We start from the raw sequence: 27,776 nt of genomic DNA, 5'->3' as shown, positions 1-27,776 counted from the left end.
CTGTTGGAAACAGAACTTAGAATTACTGCCTCCCGCCGGCCCTTGCATTGCTTTCCTTTTGAGCTCTGTGGCCCCTGTCCTGGGTCGGGGGTTGATCTTGGCCTCAGCAGACTCCCCAAAGCTGGGGGGCCAACCTACGAGGCACCAGCTGGGGCCCTAGCACCCCTCCCCCTCCCACACCAGATCCCACAGCCAGCTGTACAGGAGGCTGCAACAGATGGGCAAGGAGGGTCCCCAGGCAGCCTGGGGCTGACTCAGCTGGGGTGACAGTGGGGCTGTGACGCTCCCAGGCAGGACAGGAGGCCAAGGCAGGCAGGCAGGCAGGCCGGGTTTCCGAGTGATAGATGCCAGGTGGCCAGAGGGCCGCTTGCTCAGCAGGACCCAACCCAGGACGTCTCCAGTTGGGCCTGGGTCTCCCCTTGAGTCCTTGCACCTTGGTTTCACACCTGCGCCTACAGGGTGCTAGGCCCTTCACATCCCTAGCGGTGCCTCTTGGAAATTTAAAACTGACCAGTGCAATAAAATCAGTAGAGCCTGGGTCTTCCGGCTCTGCAAGGCCTGTCTCTTTAGGGAAACTGAGGCCTGGTTAGCACTTGCCTAGTTTGTCTTCACTGGGGAACTGGGCTCAGCCTGTGAGGAAGCCAAGTAGCCCCACCTGGGAAGCATCCTCTATCCCTGACTCACAGCTGGGACAGGAAGGAGAGTGAAGGGTGGGGCAGGTCCTACCACTGCAGGCTCACACCTCCTGCCTCCAGCTAGCTCAGTCCCTCCCTGCCCCAGACAGAAGGGAAGGGAGTGGGGGTGGGGAGGTGAGGAGGGGCTCCTGTTCTTCAAGACCCCCAAGGAAGAAGCAGGCTGGCTCACTCTCACCTGAGACAGAGGCAAGCACGGGGATTGGGGGAGGGGGTGGGGGGAAGGGGAGTCACACCCCTCGCTCTCAAGGAACTTCTCACATCTGCTCCTGGGATGATGGAAGGCCTGGGTGTGCATCCTGACGCTGCCATGTACCTGATGTGTGTTCTTGGGCAACATACAGCCCTCTGCAGGGTCTCTGCTTCCTCATTTCAAACAGGAAGCAAATCATTCCCCACCTACCATCCTCACAGGGCAGTTGATGAGACCCAGTGAGCTCCAACCTGTCAGGGTGTTTGAAAGCAGTGGCAGGCGCTGGCTGGGTGAGGACAGACAGTGCACTACAAAGAGCTCCAGGCAGCCCCCGCCATGGCACCCGTGCCAGGGCAAGCAGAAACAGCCAGCATGAACCTGGGCTGCCCCATCTCTTCCTTGGCCCTCTCCCTCTGGTTTTACTTTACATTCCCACAGCGGACTCCCCAGGAACTCTAGCACCCACCTGCAGGTAGTCTGGGCTAGGCAGGGCCCACCAAGAGGCCACTCCATTGGAGAAGGGTGGGGAGGGCTCAGGCTCTACAGCCAGTGAGAGACACCAACCTAGCCTGAACCAGCCCTGGTTAGAGACCCCCAGTCTGGGCGGGGCATGGTGGGAGGGGGGCAGGCACTCCAGGCAGGCAGTCAAGCAGCCAAGGCTCCATCTGATCCAGGCACTTCCTTTGGTTAATGAGAAACCAAATAAACAGCCTCTGCCCCAGCTGGCTCCGGGAGCACCCCAGGCCAGCCCAACCTCCCAGCCCCTCTCGCCACAGGTCCTGTGGCTCTCCTCTCGCTTCCTTCTCCATGGGTTCCCCATTCCCCTCCAAGAGCCTTGAGTGCTCCTTGGCTGGTTAACTGGGGCTTCCTTCTCTGGCTCACTAGCTCACCCTCCCCTTCCTTCCTCCTCCTCCTCCTCCTCCTTTCTTCTATTGCCTTCTCACCCATTTTTAGCTGCTGGGTTCTCACTTGTCCTCCTCCTCTGACATCTGTCTTAGCCATCTCCACAGGGAGTCCCCCCACAAGATTCACAGGCCACTCCAGGCTGGAGCAGGACGGCCCCAGGCACTGCCAACCTGCATTTCTGCTGTGGGATGAAGGCCAAACCCTCTTGGGGGGCCCTCGCCACACTCCCTGACCTGAGCAAGTTACTCATCAGCCTGTGCGGGGGATACCAGGTGCTCCGGGCTGCGATGGCCAACTAGAAGCCCCCAGAGTATGCCCTGGTGGTGGTGGTGGCTCTGATGTGGGCCAGCTCTGAAGACAGGAGAAAAAGGAGGATTCTTTTGGCTGAGAGGTGAGCTGGGCCAGCTGCTGCCACCACAGTCAGTACCCAGTGGGCCACAGCTGTGGCTCAGCTCTTGGGAACTTCTTTCTAGCCACCTCCAGGCAGGTGGTGGCGGTACTCTGCAGACACACCCAGGTCCCCATGGAAACACCCCTTCCCCCATCAATCCTCTCTAGCTGAGCCCGATGCCAGATTGGGCAGATGCCCGCAGCCTATGCCTCAGAGGTAGCAGGATGGCCCGGGGAGGAGGGGGAACACAGTCCCAGGCTCTGTGACAGCCAAAGGAGAGAGCAGAGAAGGCTGGGGGGAGGGGGAGGGGGACGGGGAGCAGGAGGGACGGCCCCCACTACCCTCCTCTCATTGCAGCCGCCATCACCGGTGGTTTGGCTGTGGGAAATCTCACAGGCGTGCACGTTCGGGCATGCGCACACATACGCTCGCACACATGCACACACTCTCGTGTTCGTTCCCCGACATCACGACACCATTTTACACTCATTTTCTCCATGTGGTTAATTTTTTTTTTAGTTCTCATTTTTTTTCTAAGAAAAAAGCAACAAGAAAATAATTCAGAGTTTATACAAAACATCTTTACATTATTTTTTTTTCCAAAAAGACTAGTATTTACACAAATGGCAACAGAAACAAAAACAAAAACAAAAAAACAAAAACAAAAAAAAAAACAAAAAACAACCCTTCCAGCTGCCACCTGGAAGGGGCTGGCTGTTCTGCTCCCTCTCCCACCTGGCACCGGGGTGGGCACCCAGCCAGGAGGCAGTGTGGAGGTGGATGGCATAAGGCCCAGCTCCTTCCGTGGCCGCTCTGGGAGTGCCCGCAAGGCGCTTTCAAGTGGCAGTCTGTTAGCAGCCCTGCTGGCAAGGAGCCGGGGTCAAAGTGCACGGCGGGCTGACCCAATCCCAGGCAGCCTCTGCCTCTTTCCAGGCCCCAATGCGAGACTAGGGGGCCAGCCAGCGGGGGCCGAGTGGGGTGGGGGAGCATCCACCTGTGCTGAAGCCCAGAAAAGGAGCAGGCCACCTGGCCTTATACCCGCTTACGTCTCCACCCTGGGCCTCTGTTTCCCCACCAGACCAAACGATGCCAAAGGTATGGAGAGAACAGGGCGGGGGGTGGGGGTGGGGTGGGGGGAAACTCCTAGCTCTGCAGGGCAAATAGCCACCTGGGCACCTCACCTCCCTCCACCCCCCATGAGGTCATCTGCCTGTAGCAGCTCTCCTGTTCCCCGGGCAACAGCCAATTAAGACATTAATTACCGTGAGAGTGAGGGAGGCAGGAGATGCCCAAGAATCTCACAAGGAAGGGATCTCTTTTTTTTTTTTTTAGGTGGAAGGGTGGCAGCCAGTACCCTATTGCCAGGATCAGCTTTGTAGAAGGAGGTTCAGGAGGGGAGGATGGGACACCTTGCCCAATGGCACGCTCCTCTTCCTTCACGGGCATCAACAGCCCCGGCCTGCCCTCCACCCCCAACACTGAAAGACCAAGAAGTCTATAAAAGAAATGCCATCCTATGCTTCCTGGCTGGCTAGCTCCTGCCCCAGGCCTTCTTATACTGGGTCAGGCCAGGCTCAGAAAGCCTGGGGAGGGGCTGCCTTTTCCATTTTTCCATTTTTCTTCATAAAAAATAAAAAAAACAGATGAAAATGAGTTGACAGCTAAAAAAAAATGAACACAAAAGCATTAAAAACAGTGATGATAGTGGACGAGCAGTCCTGGGGAGGGGGGGGAAGGGAGCGAGGGAGGGGCAGGACCAGGGGGCCGCCTCCCTGCCTGCTGTCCGTCAGCGTCCGTCCCTGCCTCCAAGAAGGGGCGCCCCCACAGAGCCCAGAGGCCTGGCCAGAGGGGGAAGGCACGAGAGCATGGGGATTGGGGGCACAAGCACCCCCCTCCGAAGCCCAGGGGGCAGGGGGAAAAAAAGGGAGTGGGAGATTACAAAAGCCAAGAAACTACAAAACTAAATACAAACGTGGGCACAGCTGGCAAGGGGAGGGGCCGCGGGAGAGAAGGGAGAGGTCCCGTCCAGGCCGACTGTCCCTCCGGGCTCCAAGGCCGCAAGGGCCGTCTCAGACCTTGTAGTAGATGTTCGCCGGACTCTGCGGAGGCATCTCCTGGACGATGTAGACGGGGTGCCCGTAGTCCCCACTCACCTTCTCATAGTGGGGACAGTAGTTGTTCTCTGTAGTCCGTAAGGGGATGATGATGTCGCTGGGTTCCGTGCCCGCCGTGCCGCTGCCCCCCTTGGGGCTGGCCAGGGTGCTGAGCGAGAGCGCAGCCGCCCGCTGCTGCGTGTGCTTGCGGTGCCGCTTGCGTAGCTTCAGTAGCAGAACCGTCAGGAAGATGATGATGAGCAGGAAGATGACGCAGCCCGCTCCGACGGCTGCGAACAGTGCCACCTTGGAGTTGAAGAAGCTGTCGGGGTCGCTGCCGCCGCCGCCGCCGCCCCCACTTGCTCCCGGGCCGCTCTTCTCTTCCTGGTTCACAGTCTCTGAAGGGAAAGGAGGGAAGGGACGGTGAGCCAGGGGACAGACGATGAGCCAGCCAACACCAATGCCAGACAATGCCACCTAGGACAGGGAAAGAGGCCATCGGGGCCCCGGTGCTGTCCCGACGAGCCAGGGCCAAATGGCCAATCTCAGGCGGGGGCCCAACTTGGGGCTGAACTTCAGACGTGAGGCCCAAGAGGATGACGGAGCAGCGGCCCCTGCCCTCTGGGAAACACGTCGTTGGCACTCACCGTGCTTGCCGTCAGAGTCACCCAGGCGGCCCCGACCAGGAGCATGGGTGGCTGTCTTGACAGTGTTGTCTGCCTCCTTGCTGGGCCGGCTGGTGGTCAGCTGCTCAGGTGTCACAGCATTGGGATCTGAGGGCCAGAGACAGCATGGGTGAGAGGCAGGGAGACCCTTGCCAGCATAGGTGTCTACGATCATCAACGCAAGGCTGAGAACGGCCTGGATGCCGAACCTCCATGCACTTGAACCCTCTCGCCCTGTCCTATGCTCCCAACACCCACACTCACTCAGGAACATCAGTTCCCAAGGCCGACATCCAGGGCCCTTGAACCAGGCACTCACCTTGCCCAACCTTCATGACGATCTTCATGGTGCGGGTACGGCACACACCTCCCTCGCGGTTCTCCAGCCCCTCGAGGCTGCCATTGGATGTTGCTGCAGGAAGAGACCAGAGAAGTCAGGGGGAGGGTCAGGAAGAGAGAAATGTCTGCTGGCATTACCCACAAACCCCAGTGCCACCAAGAGGGATGGAATTGGGAGTCAGGTGTGGAACGCAGCCCCTCACCTCGCTGGGACCTTTCTTCTTCCCTCCTCCCCACTGGTGAGAGTAACCCAGATGGCCCAGCCCAAGCCCCGACCCCAGGGACATTGCTCGTCTCTCATGACCGAGCCCTGGCACCTCTTGTCTCAGGGGCAACCCCTAAGGTATGCCAGCTTACTGGGAGACAGTAGTCAGAGGCAAAGAAATTTGACCTGGTACAGTGTGGGAGCATTCTACACAGACTAGAAGGAATTGTAGATTTGGGGTCAGGAGAACTGGGCTGCAGGCCCAATGCTAGCCCTGACTCCTGGATCCAGGGCAAGAAGCCTTTTCACCTCTTTGTGGGCCTCAGTTTTCCCTAAAGAAAAGCTTAACAGCTGGCCGAGCCTCCAGGGCTCTGCCAACCCAGCCACTGCCAAGACTAGATCTTGAGCAGGCAAAGCAAAGCAGAGAAGCAGCCACATGGATCAGAGGCTGCTCCCACCCAACCCCTGGAGCCAACAAGGCGAGCTGGCAGCCCGCTGCTCGCTGAATGACGGGGCCAGAATTTCCAGGCCTGGCTAGGAAGAGACTGTGCCAGTCTCCCAAGGGGGATCAAATCAGGTGGGCCTTAACTATGGGCGGCATCACCGTGAAACCTACAAGTTCCTTCCGCTTTAGGGTAGGAGACAACTCAGCCTAGGGAGAGAGCCCCAGGGCAGGGCAAGGACTCACAGGTAATGTAGTAATCGTGGTGCTTCTTGAACTCCAGGCCCATGTAGTTGGGGCTGAACTCCTGGAACTTGATGGTGAAGCGGATTTCCTGCTCTGGCCGGTTGCACGTGACCAGAACGTTGGGGTCCAGCACGGTGCTACAGGCGGCTGCCTGCTCAGGCCGTACCAGGTATAGCTTATAGTACTCATAGGGCCGCCCTGCTTCTGCTCGGGGACAGATGATGTCCAGCTTGTCGCCAATCTTCGGGTAGATCACCAAGCCCTTCCCGCTCAGGAACCTGGCCAGGAGGGAGGAGATATTTAGCCTCTGTACCCAGGGCAAGGGGTGGGGTGGGGGGAAGATGGGTGGAGGGGGGTGAGGACAGGCCATCCCCATGGAGACCTTGAGAAGAGACCTTGTGCCTTTCTACCATGCTCAGGCTAGGGGTGGGGAAAGACAACCACACTGCCAGCAGGGTGTGGAAGGGGTGGCCCATGGGCAAGGCTTCCAGCCTTTGACTGCCTGGCAGGGTGGGGCACTCTGGCTGGGGGAGCCCTTTGTCCTAATGTGGCATTTCCGCAGGGGGTTGACGTGGCCAATGGGCTGGGTACCAAGGTGCCAGGCCCAGGCTGCCTGGAGGTGGCAGTCCTGTACCCCCGCCCTCCCCCCAAACGCATTCAAGATTCCTTCATGGCTGCTGCTACCCCCTCCCCTACACACACACATGCACGCACACACACGGATACAGAGCAAGCCCACACATGCCTTAGCCACCACCCCCGCAGCTCCCAGCCAAAGGCTAGGGGAGCTCTACCTGTCCGGGACCTGTGCCTTCTCCTTCGTCCTTGCTAATCTTGGGCACGATGGGGAGACAGGAACAGGCGTGGCCTGGAGCCAAGGGATGATGGCTATGGTCTCTGGCCAGGGGTCCTACTGGTGACCCACCCCACCCCTATATTGCAAGAGGAGGAATTTCCCAACTTGACCAGTCTCACTCCTGAGGACACAGAGGGAGGGGGAAGGGGCTCCAGCAGGGACAACAGCATACAAGACAGGGCCCCAGAAACCCCCAGCTGTGCAAGAGGATAATGAAAAGTGCAAGTAAAAGATGAGTTCTTTTTGGTGCAATTTTTTTTTTCTGAAATCCTTGCACACTTTTCATCATGCACATTTTCCACAACCTTTTCAGAAGGCTCCTTGTATTCTAACCCCTCACCACCACACAGCCCCTACTCCAGATCCTAAGGAAGAACTGGACAGATGCCTTTGGAGCCAGGCTTATGTCCGAGTCCAGCAGGCCGCGCGCTGGGGGGACGGCAGCGGAGGTCGGCTGCCCCAGGCCACCTATTCGCATGCCTCTACCCCTGCCTAAGCTCAAAGTCTAAGCTATGCTCTGTCAGCCATTTCTGAGCTGGGCCGGTTGGAGCCGAGAGCAAGGCAGTGGCACTTTCAGAGAAGGAACACAGACTTTGAAAGAAGATTCTAGGTCTTGGTCCATACTAGCTCTTTCGCCTCAGATGGGCTGCCTGGGCTCACTGAGCTCCAGTTTCTGCATTAGGAATAAATGGGCAATGGTCAGAGGGGAAATGGGGCAGCACGTGGAGAGTCCCTTCTATCCAGCAGGGGCTCAAGACATTTGACTCCTCCTTAAAAGCCATGGCAGGGGTCTGTTTTCTGGGAGGAGAAATAACGAGGGAAGAAGGGGTGCCCCGCCGTCACGGATTTCACTGGCTGGTTTGCGCCAGGAAAGAAAAGGGCCCACTCTCCAGCGATAGACAGCTCCAGGATGTCTGTAGGTCAGGTATAGGGGCAGGCGTTGAAACAGCCAGGGCTAGAGGTAAGGCGAGGAAGGAGATGGCCCCGTACAAATGGCAGGGTGAAAGTGGGTGCTGGGTGAGGGACCAGAAGTGAACACACAGCACGAAAGGATGGCAGTGGCCGGGAGTACACAGACAGGAGCAGAAGAAGGCATGGAGAAGACCGGGGCAGGGGGAGACCAGACTGAACAGCCTCAAGGCTCACGACAAGGGGAATGGGTTTCGTGCCATTGGCGACAGACCCTCTAGCAGGAAGAACAGAGTGTGGCGGCGTTTTCTTAAGCATGGCCTCTAGCTCCCTGCTATCCTTCCTGCTAGAGGGTCTGTCACCACTATAATCATCTGGGAAGAGATGCCCCTGGCAGGCAAGCAGGGCATTGACCAAGTAGGGGAAGACAAGCAGCCCTCCGTTCACATCCAAAGAGATTCCACCAAGCTGATGTGGGAGGGTGAAATCCAGAACACACTGGCCTTCCCTGGTTGGCACTTTACAGATCTACAAGGCCACAGAAACATGTTGGAGGGAATGCTCCCCCTGTCCACGCCCCCCCCCCCATGTGCACCGCACAAAGCCAATACGTTTCACCAAGGTCTCTGATCACCAAGGTGTTTCTCCCTTTCCAAGTGTTCTGTCCAGCTGACAAAATTAGACAGCTTCTAACATCGTGGAGCCCAGGGGGACCTTCGGGACCAGGCCCCTCAGCTGAGGGACTGTAGGATCACACAGATGTTGCCATTGAGGAGAAGTTCTCAAAGACAACTCACGGGGCCTAAACCCACCCAGGCTGGTTAATCCCGGGGGAAGGGGGGTGGTCTCAGAAGATCTAGAACAGCGGCTTGAATCCTTGTGTAGTTGCACCTCAACAAGAGGCATAAATGCAGCTACACAGAGAGCATGGACATGGGGATAGGCCAGCTCCCCCTTCCAATCACTTGGCCCAGGCTTACTCACCAGGCAACCTTGGCTGTCCAGAGTGTATCATCCCCCAGGGATTGGAACAGGGCTTCTAGCTACTTGGGGTTCTACCTTGGACCCAGAGACATTAAGGAAGCAGATGTCTACGTGGTGGGGGAGGGGTAAGAAGACTATGGCCCCCAACACCCTTAGCTTCTCTTCAACCTCAGTGACCAGGCTTCATACATATTCATGAGTTCATTTGCATAGCAGCTGGCAGAGGGAAACTCACCTTCCCCTAAAGTGCAAAAAGGAGAGGAGCCTTCCCTGACCTTGATCATCTGTTACTGGGGCCTTCTGAGCATCTTCCCTAGCACCAAACAAACTTCATCTTGGCCTGGGGGAGCCCTTTCAAGAAAGGGTGAGGGACCACGAAGGGTGCGCACATAGCCAATGTGAGTGAAGCTCAAAGCTGGGTACATCATTGGGAATACTTTACAAGGGGGACCCCATGGGTCTCCTTGCTTACTGCCCAGGTTAGAAGTAGGGCTCGAAGGGGAGAGGGAAGAGATCAGGTCCCCTCAAGTAAAACTGTTTATGCTTACCTTTCAAAAACTACTACTTCTCTCCCCCACTACCCAATATCTAGCCAAGCCTCCCTGCCTGGGGCCACCCTCACACAAAGCCCTTTTCTGGAAAATAAGGGGATTGACATGGCCCAGCAGGACGCCTGAAGCAGGTCTCCATGGTAACTCCTGAGGCCTTCCCTCCCTAGCCTCTGATAGCCTTGGGACCCCAGGGAGCCACCCCAAGGAGCAAAAGGACTTGGGGGAGGCAGCCTGAGCTATTGCGGCTCCTGCCTTGTGGCCTGTGTCTTCCCCCTCCACCCTAGCCAAAAGCCCTCAGTCTTTTTGTGGCACTTAGAAGTCTGGCCCTGACTGCTAAAAAGAATCCTGGGATATGAAAAGTCAGAGGGGTCTGGAGACAGTAGCACCCAAAGCACTGGACTGGCCAGAATGCAACTGGCCACTCCTACCCCACACAAAAATCACAAGTTCTTTTGTCCAGATGAGCCCTTCGCCATCCAGATCCATGCCTTCTACATAGGAGAGCAGAGCTTAAAGCCGGGCCCATCATGCCCTGGGAGCTGCCTGCATCCCACCATGTCTACATTCCCTTCCCTTTGGCTCTAGAAAGTGGCCGGGTTCCAGACCATGCACCTCTGAGTTCGGAAGAAGACTTGAGAGCCACAGCCTTGATTTGGTGACTCCCACCGCCCCCTGTGCCTCCACACCTTCAACACTGGCAAGAACCAGGGAAGACAGACCCCAAGCCAGCACTCAAGTCTGCTCTCATCCCAGCTAGGGTGGGGAGCCCCCAAATTAAAGGCTCCTCTTTCACTCCCCCAGCTCCACCCAGCCCCTGAGGCAGCAGGAGCAGGCCTGGCGTGTCCCAGCAGTGCCCGCCCAGGCGTGGGTGGGCAGAAACAGCAGCTGGGTCCTGGCACACACACAGCTCTGTCGGAGGCACGGAAGCCATGAGAGTCCCAGAGGAAGTCACCCTCCCAACCTGTACTGAACTATGCCCTCCCCTCTGCCCCACCTGGCCAAAGCTAACATCCACTGTGCGGGGGGGGGGGGGGGGAGCTGGTTATCACCCCCTTCCCCGTTGTTTGCTTTCTGTGGAGTTCCTAAGAGGAAGAGCGAGTCCAGGCCCAGAAGGGACCAAAGGTACTCGTTCAGAGCTCAGGGCGGGGCGGAGAGAATACCAGGCAACAAGCTGGCTGTCTAGTTCAGTTCACCCGGCAGGCTGCTGGTCCTTGGAGCGAGGCCTCGCAAGGTGAAATGAGGAAGCCAGGGCACCGTTCAGCCCACACAGGCAGGGCCTGAGTCACAAGCACAGATGCACTGCACACCTGTGAGGTGAGCAGGGAACCAGGGGGCAAGGGGCCGGCACTTCTTCCCAGCCCCAGCTGGAATTCCCGCCTCTCCTCGAATTCCAAGTAAGCAGGCTGGTGTGGAAAGATGGCACACAGCACAGCTGTGCCTTCGAGAAGTCACTTCCCTTTTCCGAGCACATGCCGCCTTCGTCCGGAAAATGGGGCCAATGTCTCTGTCCCAGGGCGGCTGGGAGCATCCGATGAGCTCATACATGACAGTGCATTGTAAGTAGAAAGTGCTGCCCGACTCCCAGCGTGCGTGCCAAACACAGTGTCGTTTAGAAGTGAAAAGGTGAAGGAGCTCACACTCTTGGCTGCTAGCACCCTGACCCAAAAGAGCTACCACACCCAGGACGGGGCTGCTGTGGCCCACAGGGCAAGCAACCCAGCATGTGGCTGCTAAGCATCCCCTCCCCACCCCACCCCAGCCTGGTCCCCCAACAACCCAGGCCAGCTCCCCTAATCATCACAGGGTGGAACCTCCCCCAAACCTGGGGTTTCCATGGCAACCAGCAACCTCCTGGCTGGCCCACTCTCCTCCTAGCGCTAAGCACAGAAAACAGTGACACACACAGGAGTATCCAGGGCCCACCCATCCCCATTCACCTGCACTGATGAGGCACCAGGGAGCCTGAGGGAAGAAAGGGAACCCTCCATTCAGTCTCCACCCCAGCCTCACAGGCCCTTCTTGCCCTGGCCTGGCTGCCCTGGGTGGGGCAGGGTGGGGGTGGGGGAATGGGAAATACAAGGGAACAGGGAACTTGAGGAGTTGTTGGGTTCCCAGCACTCTCATGGCTCCCACCTGTGGCCAATCAGCCACAGGGTGGAAGGGTCAGGTCCCTCGCCACCCAGCAAAGAGGCCCTGGAGCTGGCCTCCCCAAGACTGTGAGCTAGAACAGCTGTGAGGGGCCTGTAAGCAGGCAAGCATGGGTTGGGGTCTGCAGCTGCCCCCACCCAGGCTGGAGTCAAGGGTCCTGGATGCCAAGCGGAACCTCTCCCCCCTTTTCCTCCCCCCCATCCGCCCCCTTGTAGGGAAGGTCTGTAATGTGAGCCCGGGCACATTCCCACTCCCTGGAGGTGGGGGAACCTGAGTGGGGGGCAGGAAGGGGTCACCACGGGACTGAGAGACTGAACTGTGGCAGCTGGACCTGGTGGAGGACTCAAGTGTGAGGCCTGCCGGCTGCCCTGGAGCTCCCCGGGGTGGGGAGGGTGGGGAGGGAGAGGCTGGGGGCAGGGGCCGCCCTGGGACCATTTCAATCACATACACACATACACACACACACACACACACACACTGCTTCCCACTCAACTCTGGCAGGACCAAACCCAGGTCCCCATCTTTGTGCTCCTGGGGCAAATCTGACAGGAGAGACCATGGGGGCAGAAGCTTCTGCCACCCAGGGACTAGCACCTCGGAAGGCCCGGGCACCCATGCGGGGAAGAGGCTGGGAGTCTGGAGCCTGCCCTTCCAGTTCCCTCTCCCCAGGCAGGGCTGGGCTGTGCACACCCTAGAACCTGGAAGCAGAGCCCCCAGCCCCAGTACTCCCTTATTTTGATTTTTTTTTTCCCAAGGAGGAAGCAATTAAGTGGGGTTTATAGGCACTGGGAGATTTTTTTTTGGGGGGGGGGGTTTGCCAGCTCCTAATAGGGCTGAGGAGAGAGACCAAAAGCCAGGGAGGGGAAGGGGGAGGGAGGAGAGAAAACGAGCCTGCGAGGGAGAGCTCGGGCATGTGCGAGAAACAAAAGGACTTGAGAAAAAGAGGCAGAGAGTGACTAAGAGTGAGAGGGAGTGCGAGAGAGAGACGGAGAGCGGGCGAGCCTAGCTGGAGAAGGGGAGCTGAACACTGCTCGCCAAGGCTGCCGGGGGGAACGGACCGGGTCCCAGAGAGCGAGAGACACACAGAGAAGCTGTTTATTTGAAAGGCTGTGGCGGCCCGAGGGTTGGGCGCGGTGGCAGAGCAGCCCCCCCACCCACCCAGAGCTCGAGGAGAGCTGAGGGCACTGCCTCCCTCCTGCCCTCCTGCTCGCAACCCCCCCCCCCACCCCGCGCCAACACACACAGACGGCTGCATTCCAGACCCCTGAGCAGAGATAGAAAAACTGGGGGGGGGGTGGCAAGCGGGGAAGAGGTGAGAGTGCACCAGGATCCCTCTCCAACCATCCTGAGGATCTGCTCCATTGCACAATGGCATTTGGACCGGTTCTGCTGAGTCTTCAGCCACCCCCCACCCCAGCCCAACCTAGGACGCCCGCCTTCAACTCGGGGTCCATGGGGAAAAGGGGTGGAGGTAGAAGGATGCAACCTCCCAAACCCGTAAAGGGGTCCAGAGGACTCCAGGCTCAAAATACAAAAAGGGGGAGTCTCAGAACAGATCTTGTTTCTCTTCAGTTTTCCCCCTCACCCCTGCAGGAGTGCTCCCTTCCAGCTGTGGAGCTGCCTGCTATCTCTGCTTAGAGACCTGAGAGAGCAATTAGGTCACTCCCATGAGCCCCTGTGAAGGGCTACCCCAGGCAGATTGTAGCTCTCTGGGCTCCAGAGAAAGCGTGGTAGCAGCCACCGTCACAGCAGGAGGAAGTGCACACTTCACAACCTTGCTTTCCCCTGGGCTTCCCTGGGGTCCCCAGACCATTCTGAGCCCCTGCTGCACCCAGTTTGCCTTCTGGGTGAGGACAGGATTCTTGCCCATTCCCTTTCGTTGTGCTGAAGCACAGAGCTCCACCCTGACCCTCGTTTAGCCATCCTCCCGATCAGTAATAGGACCCTACCTTTATCCAAGGAGAAGCAAACTAAAGAAACTGCCTGCTCCTACACCACGGCTGAGAAATACACTGCCCCTGGGGACCCAAGACACTAAGGCGGTCGGTCGGGAGCCTGGGAAGTTAGTGGAGAGCCCAGGAAGAGTGGACGGGAAGAGATCAAAGATCCAGGAATCAGGGAGCGTGGATGGAGCAGGTCAAGACCCCCCCCTAACTCCAGTTTCCTGCTAAGTGGATCTGTCTGCACACTAACAGGACCTCCAGAAAAGCGGGCAGAAGAGCGATTTTGAACCTGAGTTCCAACCCTAGTCGTGGATGCCAAGAGAGAAAAAGGTGCAGAGGTCACCGCAACAGCCCCTGAAACTCCCCATGAACAGCCCAGAAACCACTGGGTCACCGCCTGAAAGGTGTGTGTGTGTGTGTGTGTGTTGTTGGGGAGGGGGGTGCAGGCAAATGGGGAGTGGGTAGAGTTATGAAGTGGAAGGAGAAGAAAAGAAAGGATTTCCTTTATATAACTGCCCCCCCAAACCCTTGGGGAAAGCTAAGCACAGCTCCCCAATCTTGGAGACAGTGTGTGTGTGTGAGTGTGAGTGTGTGTGTGTGGGGGGGAGGGTAATGGGACCTGCCTGGACAGGAATCGCTTCTTCCCCACCCACCTCCCTCGCCCGCTCTGCCGCCACTCTCTGCTGCCGGCTCCATTGGACCCCCGACCGGCGCTGGATCGAACCCACCCCCCCACACACACAACCCCTCTTCCACTCCGCCCCTCTCCACCCGCCGCCTTTGTGAGCCTGGGAGCGGCGCCCGCCTTTCTACCGCCCCGGCAGGGAGAAAGGGGAGTGGGGAGGAGGGGGGGAGCAAGAAGAGACGGTAGAGCGAAAAGCCAGGAGGCAAACAGGGAAGAAAGAGAAATGAAAATGGGAGAAGCCCGAGCGGGGATGAAGGCGCTGCCAAGCCGCCCAGAGCGCCGGGTCCCGCGCCGCGCTGCCCCCACACCTAAGCCAACGCGGAACCTGTGTTCCGGCCTCGGCCCCCGCCTCGGCTCTGTGAATGGCTCTCGGCGAAAAACCACTACATTCCCAGGGGCCCCGGAGAGGGTTGCGTTCGTTCTCGCCCCCACCCAGTTCTCGGAGCCCAGGCTCACGCAGCTCCGCCTGCTGCGACCATCTCCACTCGATCCGGGCCGTGAGGAGGTAAGGACTGGGGTGGGGTGGGGGAGGGAGACGAGGTTGGGTCAAAACCCAGCCGAGAGCCCCCAGCCCACCTCGCCGCAGCCTGCCCCGCCCGCCCGCAGGAAAACACACTTGGAAAAAGCCGGAGATAAAAAGGGGGCGCCGCTCCTCCTCCCGACACCTCCCCACACGCACTTGGAGGCGCGCGGCCTCACCCCGAAGGAGTGCCTCCCACCCCTAGGGACCACAGCAGATAAGTTACTCACTTAGGGTTGAGGGAGCTCCAGGACACGGGCTCCAGGTTCTTGGCCAGCGGCGTGGCGAGCCGGCACAGCGCCAATACGACCATCGCCACAAGCCACTTGCCGAGCCAACGCTGCCCAGGCCGGGCCATCTTCCTGGGGGCAGGCTGCACTTCGGACTCCGCAGGCGCCTGCTTAGCAACGCTCGCCTCGCCTTCCCGGGCCGCGCGGCGCTCCGCACCGCTCAGGCGCCCATCCTCTGCAGCCGCCGGCCTTGAAGTGCTCCCCTCCCGCCGGCTTCGGCGTCGCTCTTCTCCTCCCCGCCGGCCAGGAGGACTCACTGGGCAGCCGTCCCCAACCCGGGCATGGGCTGCGGCCTCTGAGGGCTGGCTCTGTTGGCCTCTCGGCCGCACGAGGCGCGACGGGGGCTCTGCGCCCCCGGGTGATCCCGCCCGACTCCACTCGGCTCCCCAAGACTGTTCGGGACTGTGCGCCCTCTCTCCGACAGCGTCTCCCCGCCGAGGACTCGGTAGCCGCTGCGATGCCTCGATCGTCCTGGGATCGGTGCACCAAGGAAGAAAGGGGGGTCTCCCCACAACACGAGCTCGGTCCCCAGGCTCCCGACCGGGTCGCCCTGGCACGGGCTCCGTTCCTCCGGGCCACACTGGGACTCCGGGCTGCGCGCCCCTCGACAGCTTCTACTTGAGCGCGGGCCCCCGCTCAGTGTACTTAGAAGAGCGGCGAGACGCTGCCGAGTGAGCCAGTCCCATCAGTCTGCGCCTCTGAAGCGTCGGCTGGGTAGCCCAGCAGCCCGGTCGCCCAGTCCTTGCTCCCCGGCCGTTGCGCCCGAGGGTCTGCGGCCGGTGCGAGCTTCACACACCTCCCACTGCTGTCCAGCGCGCATAGACTCCCTCCGCCGCCGCCGAGCTGTCTACTCCCCTGCTCAGGCGAACGCAAGGCCAACCCTGCTTCTTCTAGCCAATAGGAAGCTCCGTGGCGGGGTCCTTGCCCCAGGCCACGCCCCTCGAGCAGGAAGGGGGCGGGGCTTGAGGGCGTTCTTAAGGATGCCGCGCTGCCGATGGCACCAATCTGAGTGTGCGGCTCGGCTCGTGCGGTTAGGGTTGGGTACCGCTCAGTCTTGTTCCCAGAGCGCTCAGCCCGTGGGAAGTTGGCGCTTCACTAGAGTTGCCGGCCTGCTCTCTTGCCTGCGCGTCTACTCGACACTCCCAGTCTACTGACCTGAGCCTCCCAGGCCTTGTCCCAAGTACCGGGAAAACAGTGCTTCCCACTCTTCTTTTTACACACACGAGCCCCGAATTCCTGCTGTATGCCCACCTCTGTGGCAACGACAGGCCGTCTGCTCCCCGTCCCGTCACCACGGGGCTCGCGGCTGAGTTTTCCTCCTCCTGCCCTCCAAATGCCTTGCACTGTCGCTTGCACTTGGAGCCAGAGTCCAGAGCACACAAGTGGATTGCGGTGGGTGATGGCGATTTGGGAGGTTCAAGGACAGGATCCGAAGGGAAAGGCCAGTTCTTCAAGCTGAGGGAACCTCAGCTTTGAGGGAGAGCTAATGGAGCCCCTGGAGCCCAAATTTACAGTTCTTTCCCTTCCGAAGACCTGGGCAAGGCCCTGGGATAGGCGCACGGGAATCAGTGCGCACCATGATCAAAGAAGACACCTGGAGGGCGAAAAGGAAAAGGCGCTAGGTAGGAGGCTTTTGAAAAAGCAAAGGGCCGATATCCTAGCCCGCGGATGCAGGACTCCAGTCTCTCTCGGCCCCCGCCATCAGGGTCTTTGTCTCCCATCTCCGGCCCTTTCTCCCCGCCCCTCCTTGCCTCTTTGCTTATAACTTGGCTCAATCCCATAGCTCAGACCCTCCCGGTCCGACCCACTCCTAAATCGGACCGCAGCACGCCTACTCGTGTGCTAATGTCTCCCCCTGCTGCTATGCCGTCACATTGCGGGCGCCTGGGCCAAATGGTGAGCTCCTACCCGCCCCCCCCCAGGCTCTGGAACGCCAGACCTGGGACAGGCGTGGCCTTGACAAGAAACCGCCGCCCGGTATGCAAACGAAGGCACAGAGCTAGGAGAAATATCTGGGTTTGGGGGTGGCTTTGAGGCTGCCGAGGCAGCTATTAAGTCATCCCTGGGGAGGATTAGGTGAGCAACATTCCCGAAGTGTTCTGCCATTTATATGTTGTCTCATGTCTGTGATCTCACTTCATAGGAGACCGAGGTACCCGATCTTCTAACGATCTCGGTAGCCGTAGGGGACAATGGCAGGGGAAAAGCCTCCACAGACAGCGCCTTAAGGGTGAGATGATTCTGGATAGGCAGGAAAGGGCAGACTAGGATCTCCCAGCTCCCACTGCAACCTTGCATTGGGATGTAAGCAAAAAAAAAAAAAAAAAAAAAAAAAAAAGAGGAGCCGAACAAGGGGCAAGGACCCACCACCGGTCTAACTAGGACATAAAAAACCTGAAGAGAGAAACGACACTTCTGTTTACTGAGTGCCTATTGTTGTGCCAAGAGCCACACTGGGTGCTCTCCCTTTCCTAAAACTTTGACATGAGTTCTGCTGTCTTCCCATTTTACCTGCCAGGAAGACTGAGGCTCAGGGAGAAGTGACTCATCTGAGATCACTGAGCTGATCCGTGGTGGAAGCAGGATCTGACTTCTGATGTATGAGAGCACTCGAGAAAGGTCGTAGAGAAATGGAATTAAAGAGAGGTTTATGGGGCCAGCGTTGTGTTGTGGTGAGTGAGGCCTCCACCTGCGAGACCAGTGTCCCACAGGAGCACGGCTTTGTGTCCCAGCTGCTCCGCTTCCAATGCAGCTCCCCTGCTAATGCGCCTGGGAGGGCACAGATGCTTGAGCCCCTGCCATCCATGTGGAAAATCTGGATGATGTTCCTGGCTCCTGGCTTCAGCCTGGCCCTGCCCCAGCTGTTGCAGTCATCTACAGAGTAAATCAGTGGATGGAAGATCTCTCTCTCTCTTCCTTTCTCTCTGTAACTCTAACTTTCAAATACAAAAATAAATCTTGAAAAAAAGAGAGTGGTTTCTTTTGTTGCAAAAAGTTTTTTTAAATCCAAGCATAATCTTTTTTATAATGCACATTTTTCCATAAACTTTAAAAAAAAAGTTTGATTTGCTGATGTATTCGAAAGAGCAACAGAGAGGGGAAGGGAGGGAGGGAGGGAGGGAGGGAGAGAGAGAGAGAGAGAGAGAGAGAGAGAGAGAGAGAGACTGTATCTACTGGTTCACTCCTTAAATGGCCACAACCTCTGGGGCTGGGCCAGGCTGAAGCCAGGAGCCAGGAACTCCATGTGAGTGGCAGAGACCCAAGCACTTGGGCCATCCTCCACTGCCCTCCCGGGCGCATTAGCAGGAAGTCGGATTGGAAGTGGAGGGGCTAGGACTCCGCATGGGATGCTGGCTTCCCAAACGATAGCTCAACCTGCTACACCAAGGGACATTCAAGGCCCTTTTATGACTGGATGGGGAGGATGGGGGTGGGGGTGGGGGGAGATATGAAGCCAGGAAGCCAGACCTGGGAAACAAAGGGAGACAGGAGCAGTTCCTGAGCGTGCCAGCACCTAATCCTGGGCAGGGACCGTGGTGGGGCAAGTGAGGAGGAATTCTGTGCCAGGGCCTGCTGCACACACTGGTCGCCCCTGCCCACAGCACAGCCTTTCTGCCCTAACCTGCCCTTGCCAAGCACAGAAGTCCCAGGAACAAGACTGAGCCTAGTTCTTGCTACAACCAACGACCAGCGAGTGACTCCAAGTTCCTGCATCTTGATCCTGTGTGGATCCGGCTCAGGAGGGAAATGGACTCCTACTAGCAGTCACCACTCCCCCCACCCCCACCAAGCCTTTCACAGTGGCAGCCATAGCTTGGAGCAGTCAAGTGCATCCCGAGAGGAGCCCCAGCCAGCGCTGCCCACGAGGAATGCCAAGCACCAAAGAAATCAGCATAGAGGAGGCGCCTGCGCCAAGGGATACAGAACAGCTGGCAATGGCAGGAAGCCTCGGGCGGGGTGCAGCCTCCAGAGCTCAGCTTGGCACACCCGCGGGAGGCAGGGTGGTAGGAACTGTGGCGGCATGCATTTCGCTGGGGGCGGGGGGGGGTACCTCCGTCTCTTTGGGCGGAGTCACGTCCCCTGCGTTTGTTCCAGTGATAGTCCCTCCTGCCCAGAGCCATGGCGAGGGGTGAATGAGAGAATGCACAAAAAAGGACTTAGCAGCATGCCTGGCCCCACTGCGGGGCTTACGGAATGGAAATTCTTATTCTTCCCAGGGCCTCCCACACAGACACCCTCACTCCCCTCGCACAGGCAGGCTTTGTGTGCCATATGCACCAACTTCCATTCTTTCTCCCTCATCCACTCAAGCAGCACCTGGTGTCAGGCCTGGGTCCTGGCCTCATGTTCACTGTCATCCTTGTCCTGGACCTCTCCCTTCCTGCTCGGCACTCAGAGACACAGAGAGGTGAGGTAACTCACTCAAGGTCACACAGCAAGGAAGTAGTCATGTCAGGTACAGCCAGAGCCAACACTCAAAGAGCCCGAATCCTAACCCCTCTCCTCTCCACTGGCTGTCATCTCTGGCTCCTCCCCCTGTCTCCTGTCTGTCCCCTAGGAGAGACAGGCTGTCTCTGCCGGCACCCTCCTCAGGGATATACACACAGGGCCAGGGAGCGCTACCACTTCTCAAGCACCCCTAGCTGCCACTAGTGCTGGGTACTGTCACCTGCTGCTGTAGGTATCTTTGTTTCATTCTCAACATACCCCTGAGGTTACTGTTTATAGACTGGTTTCAGAGATGACAAAGCGGAAGCTCCAGGCTCAGGCTGGCTTCGTGCCCTGTCCCCGCCAACCTCCGCCTGCAAAACTCTCTCTGCTTGGCCAACTAAATCCCCTCCCCTGCACACCCCTCCCCCCACTCTCCTGCTCTTTCCTCTGCCCAGCTGGGGTTCATGTTGCGCTCAGGCTGCCCTCCCTTCACCACGAACACCTTGCTTTGCCCAAGTCACTCCATCTCTGGGTCAGCCACAGGGCAAACCCAGGGTGGGGCCTAGCCCTCCCACTCTTCCTCCTTCCCTCTCCTGGCTGCACACCCCCTCCCCCCCCGGGCGGGGGGTGGACTAATTCAAAACTACCCCAGGTGGGTAAGCTCCGGAAGTCTGGCTTTGCTACAGCCATGATAATCCCCAGGAGCTGAGGACAGAGAGGGAGTGGTCCCACCGGCCAAAGGTTCAGCCAGCCCCTCCCCCTGCCCGCCCCAGCTGCAAGCCTGGTTTATGGATGTTTGCACAGAGATCTCCTCTACCTGCCAGGTGCCGCCCTGACTCCTGCATCAGGTTGATGGCAGGATGACACCAGGGATGGGAGGAGCCCCCTCTGTCCCTCCCTCTCTCTTTATCCTCTCCTTGTTGCTATGTACCCCTACCCTGGTCTCCTGGACACCTGTCTCCAACTCTCAGACCCCACACATGCCTGCCTCTGCCCGTGCCCAGAGCCTGGAGCAGGGCACGTGACAAACGGAGCAGGGCTCAGTGTGCCTAGCAGGTGGATAGCACTCTAAACTGCAGTTGGGACCCTGTGTTCTGTGGTCTCGGCTGGGCTTCCTCTGGCGGCCCCCCCTCCACGCCCATCCTCTGTGCTCTCTGGTGCAGCAGGAGGCAGCCCCAGTCTGGGGTGGGTGGGGGAAGCATGCAGCACCCGGGGCCCAGCCCACCTGTTGCTCCCTCACTCTGGTTACCTGCGGAATGCACAAGGAGGGGCCGGCCATTCGTCACTGTCAGGGGCTCAGGAATTCTGCGGAGGGGAGAAGCAGCTGTCCCCACCTGTCACCGGCTCCAGCCCAGCTCCCCTATCTCAAGTAGGCTTGCGAGAGAGGGGAACGCCAGCCCCGTCCCACGGCTGGCTCTGTAGGGAACATGCTGAACGCACCAGGGAATGAAGTCCCCGTGGAGGAGCACCCCCAAGCTGAACAAGCATGGGGGTACCCCGAGGAGCAGAGGGAAGGGGAAGCTGTGCTCTCATCTCTCCAGCCCTCTTAGCTCCCCTGTCCCCGCAGGCCTAAGCCAGCCTCCTACCTCCCACCTCACCAGGAAGGCTGAAGGGTCAGTTTCTTGGGCTCTCCTGATAACCCCAGGCCTACTGGGACAGAGGGAGAGAGAGAGAGAGGGAGGCTAGGAGCCCCTGGGGACATGCTGATAAGAGACCAGACCCAGCTGTCCAGATAATCCCTGGCAGAATTATGGCAGCCTGGCCCATCGACCCTCCAGCTGCCCCCCAGAGCTAAGCCAGCCAGGGTGAGCTGGAACCTCCCCTCCCCCATTGGCCGTCTAGTCCAGCTTCAATCAGAAAGGCCCCAGGGCATCTGGCTGAGTGCACGTCCCCCAGTGATGGCCCAGTTTCTTTCTAGGCCTTCAGACTCCCCACCTTCCCCAAGGCTGCGCTAGGGTCCTGGGAGAAGCGGACGCTGTGACAGACCCTGACTGACAAACCACCCAGCATCTTCCTGGTCAGGAAGCCAGTCCTCCAGGGGAACATAAATCTCCCTGGTCTGGCTTGTTTTTCTTTCACAATCCCTTCTCCGGGACACAAAGCAGAGCCTATGGCAGCCCCTTGCCTCAACTGGGAGGGCTGGGGGTGTGGGGAGGGAGGAATTTTCCTCCTTGGGATCCGTGTCCTGGGCAGAAGCACCAGAAACCGGAAGTGAGGGGAGCTTCTGATCTAAGAGCGCCTGACGGGATCACGGATTCAAAGACTGCGGAGGGAGGTGGTGGGACCCAAGGTGGTGGGAAACCGAGGTCTAGGCAGAACGTTGAATCCAAGAGGTGGAGTTCCCAAGGCAAACTTTCCTCTCCCTAGTCCCTCCCTATTCCTCAAACTCTGTCGACCCCTAGTGGCCATCTCAGGACTTGCAGCCCAAAAACTGACCCTCCCAGGAGCCGGGCTCCCAACAATGCCACAACTTCCAGGGACTAGCCTGAGTAGAGCTAAACCAGAAATACCCTCATTCCCCAACCCCCCTCCCCCCTCCCAATCTATCCAAGCCTGTCTTCACACCCACCTCCTCTGGGCAGCCTTTTGGAAGGGCCCTAGCCCATAGACTGCCAGTAGTCACTACCTGGATTTGTATAATTTGTGTATCTCAGTCCTTCCACTAGATACTAGCATGGACGTATCTAACTACTGAGCGCTTCTCCTTCCGCTTCGGCATCAAGACCAAGCCTAGGCGTGAGCACCTAGGGGGCGCTCTATAAAAGCGAATGGCGATCATAGTGGTGGTGGTGGTGGTCGCGATGACAGTTACCATTGAGTGAACCACATTCCAACATCCGAAACTTCTCAAGCACCAACGAGAGGCCTCAAGTGGAAAATTCCACACCTTGCCCTCATTTGACGGATAGCAGTCAAAATGCAGGTGTGCTAAAAATTGTTGTAGAATATTCCCTTCAGGCTATATGTATAAAGTGTGCATGAAACATGGATGAATTTCATGTTCAGACTTAGATCCCGTCCCCAAGATATCTCATTATGTATATGCAAATATTCCAGAATCCAAAAAGCCCCAAATCCCAAATACTTCTGGTCCCAAGCATTTTGGATAAGGGGCCGCCCCATCTATATTTTGTATCTCTTCCCTTATGCAGAATTCATCAACAAAACTGGTGCTCTTAAAAGTCAAGTGACTTAAATAACCCGAATCTCTCCCAGGAATCATCAGTGGGTCAATTCAGTTCACAAGCACTGCTGGGGCTTCCTGAGGGAGGGGGTGGAGCAGGGTCTGGCAGGAGCCTAGACCTGAGCCTTAAAGTGACAAGAAAGATGCCGAGTTACTTCCGTCACTCCATGTTGGGTCCCAGGGCAGCAAGCACCTTTGAGTAGAGGGCCTGCCCCACCCTGGGCATTACTCTTGGCCATGGCTTCCCTAAGATATTTGGCTTCTCTCTAGCAGGGTCACCTTGAAGGAAACTGGAGCATGGTCCCTTTTGCCTCACCCCTTCTCCAAGTGGGCCACACAACAGATTTTCCCTTTCAGTCAGTTCTTCATAGTCCTTGGTTTGAAGAGGATCTGCTCAAGTTAGAAAGGGTAAGATCCAGGGCCAATGTTTTGGTGTAGTAGGTTAAGCCGCCGCCTGCAGTGCCGGCATCCCATATAGGTGCTAGGTCGAGTCCCAGGTGCTCCATTTCCAATCCAGCTCCCTGCTGATGGTCTGGGAAAACAGTAGAAGATGGCCCAAGTCCTTGGGCCTCTGCACCCATGTGGGAGACCTGGAAGAAGCTCCTGGTTCCTGGCTTTGGATCAGTCCAGATCCAGCCATTGTGGCAATTTGGGGAGTGAACCAGTGGATGGAAGATTCTCTCTCTCTCTTTCTCCCTCTCTGTAACTCTACATCGCAAAGAAAGAAAAAGGGCAAGAGACAAGATCCTGCCATGGTGGGGGGCAAGGTGGTCCATGCCCCCACCCCACCCCACCCCCGTTTCCCCTGCCGGCCCTTACACTTGGATGCAACAATGCTCTGGCTTGGAGCTGAGTGTCCTGGCAAGCAGGCAGCCAGCTTGCTGGCCCAGGCACATTCTGCAAGGAGAAGCGCCTGCGGGTTTTGTGCTGGCCTTTCTATACGCACTTTATTAAGGGATTTACGGCCCCGGTGCATGATTGGTAACACCTGCTTTTAAAAAGGTACACACTGAAATCTTACCACGGCCTGGCGCTAAGGCCCAGGCCCCTGCGACCGAGCTTACCAATACAACAGCAAATCTTGGTGCAGCCAGCAGGGCCTCCCAAGTGCTCACTGATGGACAGGAGTGCCGGAGTCTTGCTCTCAGGAGTGTACATGCCTTCGCCAGGTAACCTTAACCCTTAACCCCAGCCCCTCGCTCACCCTCCAGGGGCTGACGACCTGTGCCCAGGGCTGGTTGATTGCTAAGGCTGCTGGGGGTGCACGCACCCTACCACACAGCATATGCACACCCCAGGAGCTCATGAGGGCCAGTGGGCTCCCACACTTCCCCCTAGCACACAGCACACCTCGCAGATTCAGAAAGAATATCCCCAGGAGCCTGGCCTGGAAGGCTTGCTGGCCGGCATGCTCTCCTAATACCACCCTCCCACCCCCCAAGGTACACCTTGCAAGGAGTTAGGACTCTGCATCAGTGGTGCCTGGATGGATGACATTGAAGGGACACGTGCCACCCTATACCAGTCAGCAGAGAGCTGTGCACGGGGCGGGTGAGCCACAGTCCCCAGTAGCCTACAGTGCTCACAATGACAAGCTGGGAGTCTGTTCCGGATAGTCATGGTGAGGGTTAAATGGAGCTAATCTATGGGAAGCATTTAGTGCCACGGAAGGGGTAGCCTGGATTAGCTGCCTTTTTGACCTCTTGGAATATTTATGAGGCATTTGTATTTCAGCTCCACTTTGCATATTCATCTCCATTACCTTTGTGGGTTTTTTTCTTATTAACTCAGAAGGATAATGTATGGAGTAAGAATGTTAATTTTTTTTTTTGCTCGAACTAGTCTGGATTTGGAGCACAGGTCATGTTTATTGTGTTACTTCTATTCAGATCACTTCTTATGTATAACAACTTTATAAAGACATAATTTATAGAGGTTGGCGCTGTAGCACAGCAGGTAAAGCCGCCACCTGCCGTGCCGGCATCCCATATAAGCACTGATTCCAGTCCCGGCTGTTCCACTTCCAATATAGCTCTCTATGGTGACCTGGGGAAGCAGTAGAAGATGGACCAAGTCCTTGGGCCCTTGCACCCATGTGGGAGACCCGAAAGAAGCTCCTGGCTCCTGGCTCCTGGCTCCTGGCTTCAGATCGGTGCAGCTCCAGCCGTTACATCCATTTGGAGAGTGAACCAATGATTGGCAGAGTCTCTCTCCCTTTCTCTCTGTCTCTCCCTCTATGTAACTCTGTCTTCAAATAAAGAAATAAATCTTTTTTTTAAAAGATATCATTTATATACCCTAAAACTGGCCCCTTCCAGGTATGCAGATCTGTAAGTTTCTAGTCCATGTGGATAGCTGTGTGGTCATTATTGTGTTGTGTACACGTACATGTCGGCGCCATCCCCACTCACATCCATCAGCAATCACTGTCCAGTCCTGCTTCTCCCTCTCTCTGCCCAGCCCCAGCAACTGCTAACCAACTTCATGTCTCAATGCATTTGTAGATTGTGGATCCTTGGTGTACATGAACTCATGCACCACGTGGCCTTTTGGGACTGGCTTCTTTCACTTAGCCTCATGTTGTTGAGGTTCATATGGCGTGGCATATGTCGGGAGAGTTTGTTCCTTTTGTGAGTCACCTAATATCCCATTAGATGAACACGCCATGTGATGTTTATGCATTCACCGCTTAGTGCCGCCGTGAACATGTGTGTACATGCGCATTGTGTGGATGTGGGGATGTGGTTACCGTTCTCCGGCTGAGCCACCTGCTGACTCCATGGTGAACTTTTTTCCCAACTGCAAACTGTCTTGCAAAGCGGCTGTACTGTTTTACTTCCCCACCCATAATGTGCAAGGGTTTCTGTTCTCCCACACACTCCCAGGCGCTTGGTATTTTCTGTCTTTTTGGTTATAGTTAACCTAGGGCATATCAACTGGTATCTCACTATGGTTTTGGTTTGTATTTCCTGATAATTAATGATGCTGAGAATGTGTTCACTTGCCTATTGCCCATTTGTATATCTTCCATGGAGAAATGTCTGTTCAGATGTTGTACAAACTTGGAGGTTATTTTTAACTGGGTTATTTTATATTTATATTTTATACACATATACATTTTTATATTTATTTATTATATTTTAACTGGCTTATTTTTAAAATTGCTATCACTTTTCTTACAATTTATTTTTAAACATTTATTTATTTGAAAGACAGAGTTATATAGAGAGAGGAAGAGCAACAGAGAGAGAGAGAGAGAGAGAGAGAGATCTTCCATCCACTGGTTCACCCCTCAAATGGCTACAATGACCAGGGATGGGTCAAGCTGAAGCCAAGAGCCAGGAGCTTCATCTGGGCCTTCCACATAGGTGCAGGGGCCCAAGTACTTCAGCCATCTTCCACTGCTTTCCCAGGCACATTAGCAGGGAGCTGGATAGGAATTAGAACAGCCAGTACTTGAACCAGCACCCATACAGGATGTTGGTGCTGCAGGAGACTGCTTAATCCACTATGCCACAGTGCTGACCCCTAAAAATGTGTTTATTTATTTGAAATACAGAATTACAGAGAGAGAGAGAGAGAGATCTTCCAATCACTGAATCACTCCGTGGGTGGCCAAAACGACCTGAACTGGGCTGATCCAAAGCCAGGAGCCAGGAGCTTCTTCCGGTATCCCACTTGGGTGCAGGGATACAAACATTTGTGCTACCCTTTACTGTTTTCCCAGGCCATTAGCAGAGAGCTGGATTGAAAGAGGAGCAGCTGGGTCACGAACTGGCACCCATATGGGATGCTGGCACTGCTTTACCCACTACACCGCAGTGCCGGCCCCATGTGTCTGTCTTTTCTAAGAGTGCTTGTCACAGGATTTAGGATTCGTGCAGATGATCCAGGATGAGCTCTTCATCTCAGGATCAGGATCTCATCTGTGAAATAGCCTTCTCACAAACAAGATAATAGCGATGGGTTCCGGAGTTTTGGCAATGGCCATATTTTTGTTTGGTGGCTACCCTTGAGCTCACTAGAGTAGATTACTACATTCCACACCCCATGCTAAGCACTTTATGTACAGTAAAGTACCACAGTCCCCTGAGCTGTTGCTATGACAATCGCTTCTTTCCAATGAGGTTAGATTGACTTGGGTTTCAATTCTATCTCTGGCTCTTATTACCCACGTGAGTTTCCTGAGCTTCTGTTTGCTCTATGATAAACTGGGGGAGAAAACATCTATTCCTTCACCAAATGCATACTATGTGCACCTGTCAGGGGGCTGTGCAAATTTTTTAAATTTATTTTTTATTTTTTTAAAGATTTTTATTTATTTATTTGAGAGGTAGAATTACAGACAGTGAGAGGGAGAGACAAAGAGGTCTTCTTTTCATTGGTTCACTCCCCAAATGGCTGCAATGGCTGGAGCTGAGCCAATCCGAAGCCAGGAGCCAGGAGCTTTTTCCAGGTCTCCCACATGGGTTCAGGGGCCCAAGGTCTTGGGCCATCTTCTATTGCTTTCCCAGGCCATAACAGAGAGCTGGATTGGAAGAGGAGCAGCTGGTACTAGAACCGGAACCCATATGGCGCCGGCCCTGGATTTTATTTCTAAAGACTTATCTAGCTACTTGAAAGGCATAGTGACAGAGATGGAGAGGGACAGCCAGAGAGAGAGAGAGAAAGAGAGATATTCCATCTAGTAGTTCACTCCCCAAATGGTTACAACAGCCTGGACTGTGCCAGACCAAAACCAGGAGCCAGGAACTCTATCCTCCATCTCCGACATGGGTGGCAGGGGCTCAAGTATTTGGTCCATCTTCCACTACTTTCCCAGGCTCATTAGCAGGGAGCTGGATCAGAAGCAAAATTCTACTGTGCTCCGATAAGGGGATGCTGGTGTTACAGGTGGTGGCATAACCTGCTTCTCCACAATCCCGGCAATCTGATATGCAGATTGAATTTCCTGGCATGTGCTACATGCTTGGCAAAGAGTGGCTACTATTATTATTTTGTAGTTGCAGTTCTGAGAGAGAGAAGGAGGAAATGACCATTTTTTTTAACTTTTATTTAATGAATATAAATTTCCAAAGTACAGCTTATGGATTACAATGGCTC

The 27,776-nt window shown here is 56.4% G+C and overlaps 1 protein-coding gene across 1 annotated transcript; it reads right to left on the bottom strand.

Moving 5' to 3' along the window:
- Nucleotides 1-2,671: 2,671 nt before the first annotated feature.
- On the bottom strand, nucleotides 2,672-15,914 carry EFNB1 (ephrin B1). Its single transcript, XM_002720061.5, has 5 exons — nucleotides 14,999-15,914; nucleotides 6,173-6,450; nucleotides 5,260-5,352; nucleotides 4,923-5,048; nucleotides 2,672-4,673 (listed from the first exon to the last, which is right to left on the bottom strand). The coding sequence occupies exons 1-5, from the start codon at nucleotides 15,124-15,126 to the stop codon at nucleotides 4,252-4,254; spliced, it is 1,047 nt and encodes a 348-aa protein (XP_002720107.1). The 5' UTR covers nucleotides 15,127-15,914; the 3' UTR covers nucleotides 2,672-4,251.
- Between the last annotated feature and the right edge of the window lie 11,862 nt (nucleotides 15,915-27,776).

Source organism: Oryctolagus cuniculus, chromosome X (genome assembly GCF_964237555.1).
Source record: "Oryctolagus cuniculus chromosome X, mOryCun1.1, whole genome shotgun sequence".
NCBI classification, from domain to species: domain Eukaryota; kingdom Metazoa; phylum Chordata; class Mammalia; order Lagomorpha; family Leporidae; genus Oryctolagus; species Oryctolagus cuniculus.
This window is presented reverse-complemented; position numbering and strand designations above follow the sequence as displayed.

Excerpts from the sequence above, each read along its gene's own strand:
- EFNB1 (XM_002720061.5), bottom strand. The coding sequence starts at position 15,126 with ATGGCCCGGCCTGGGCAGCGTTGGCTCGGCAAGTGGCTTGTGGCGATG. Across the intron at positions 5,353-6,172 it reads CCACGATTACTACATTACCT|CAACATCCAATGGCAGCCTC; the intron begins GTGAGTCCTTGC and ends CTCTTCCTGCAG. Across the intron at positions 4,674-4,922 it reads TGACTCTGACGGCAAGCACG|AGACTGTGAACCAGGAAGAG; the intron begins GTGAGTGCCAAC and ends CTTTCCCTTCAG.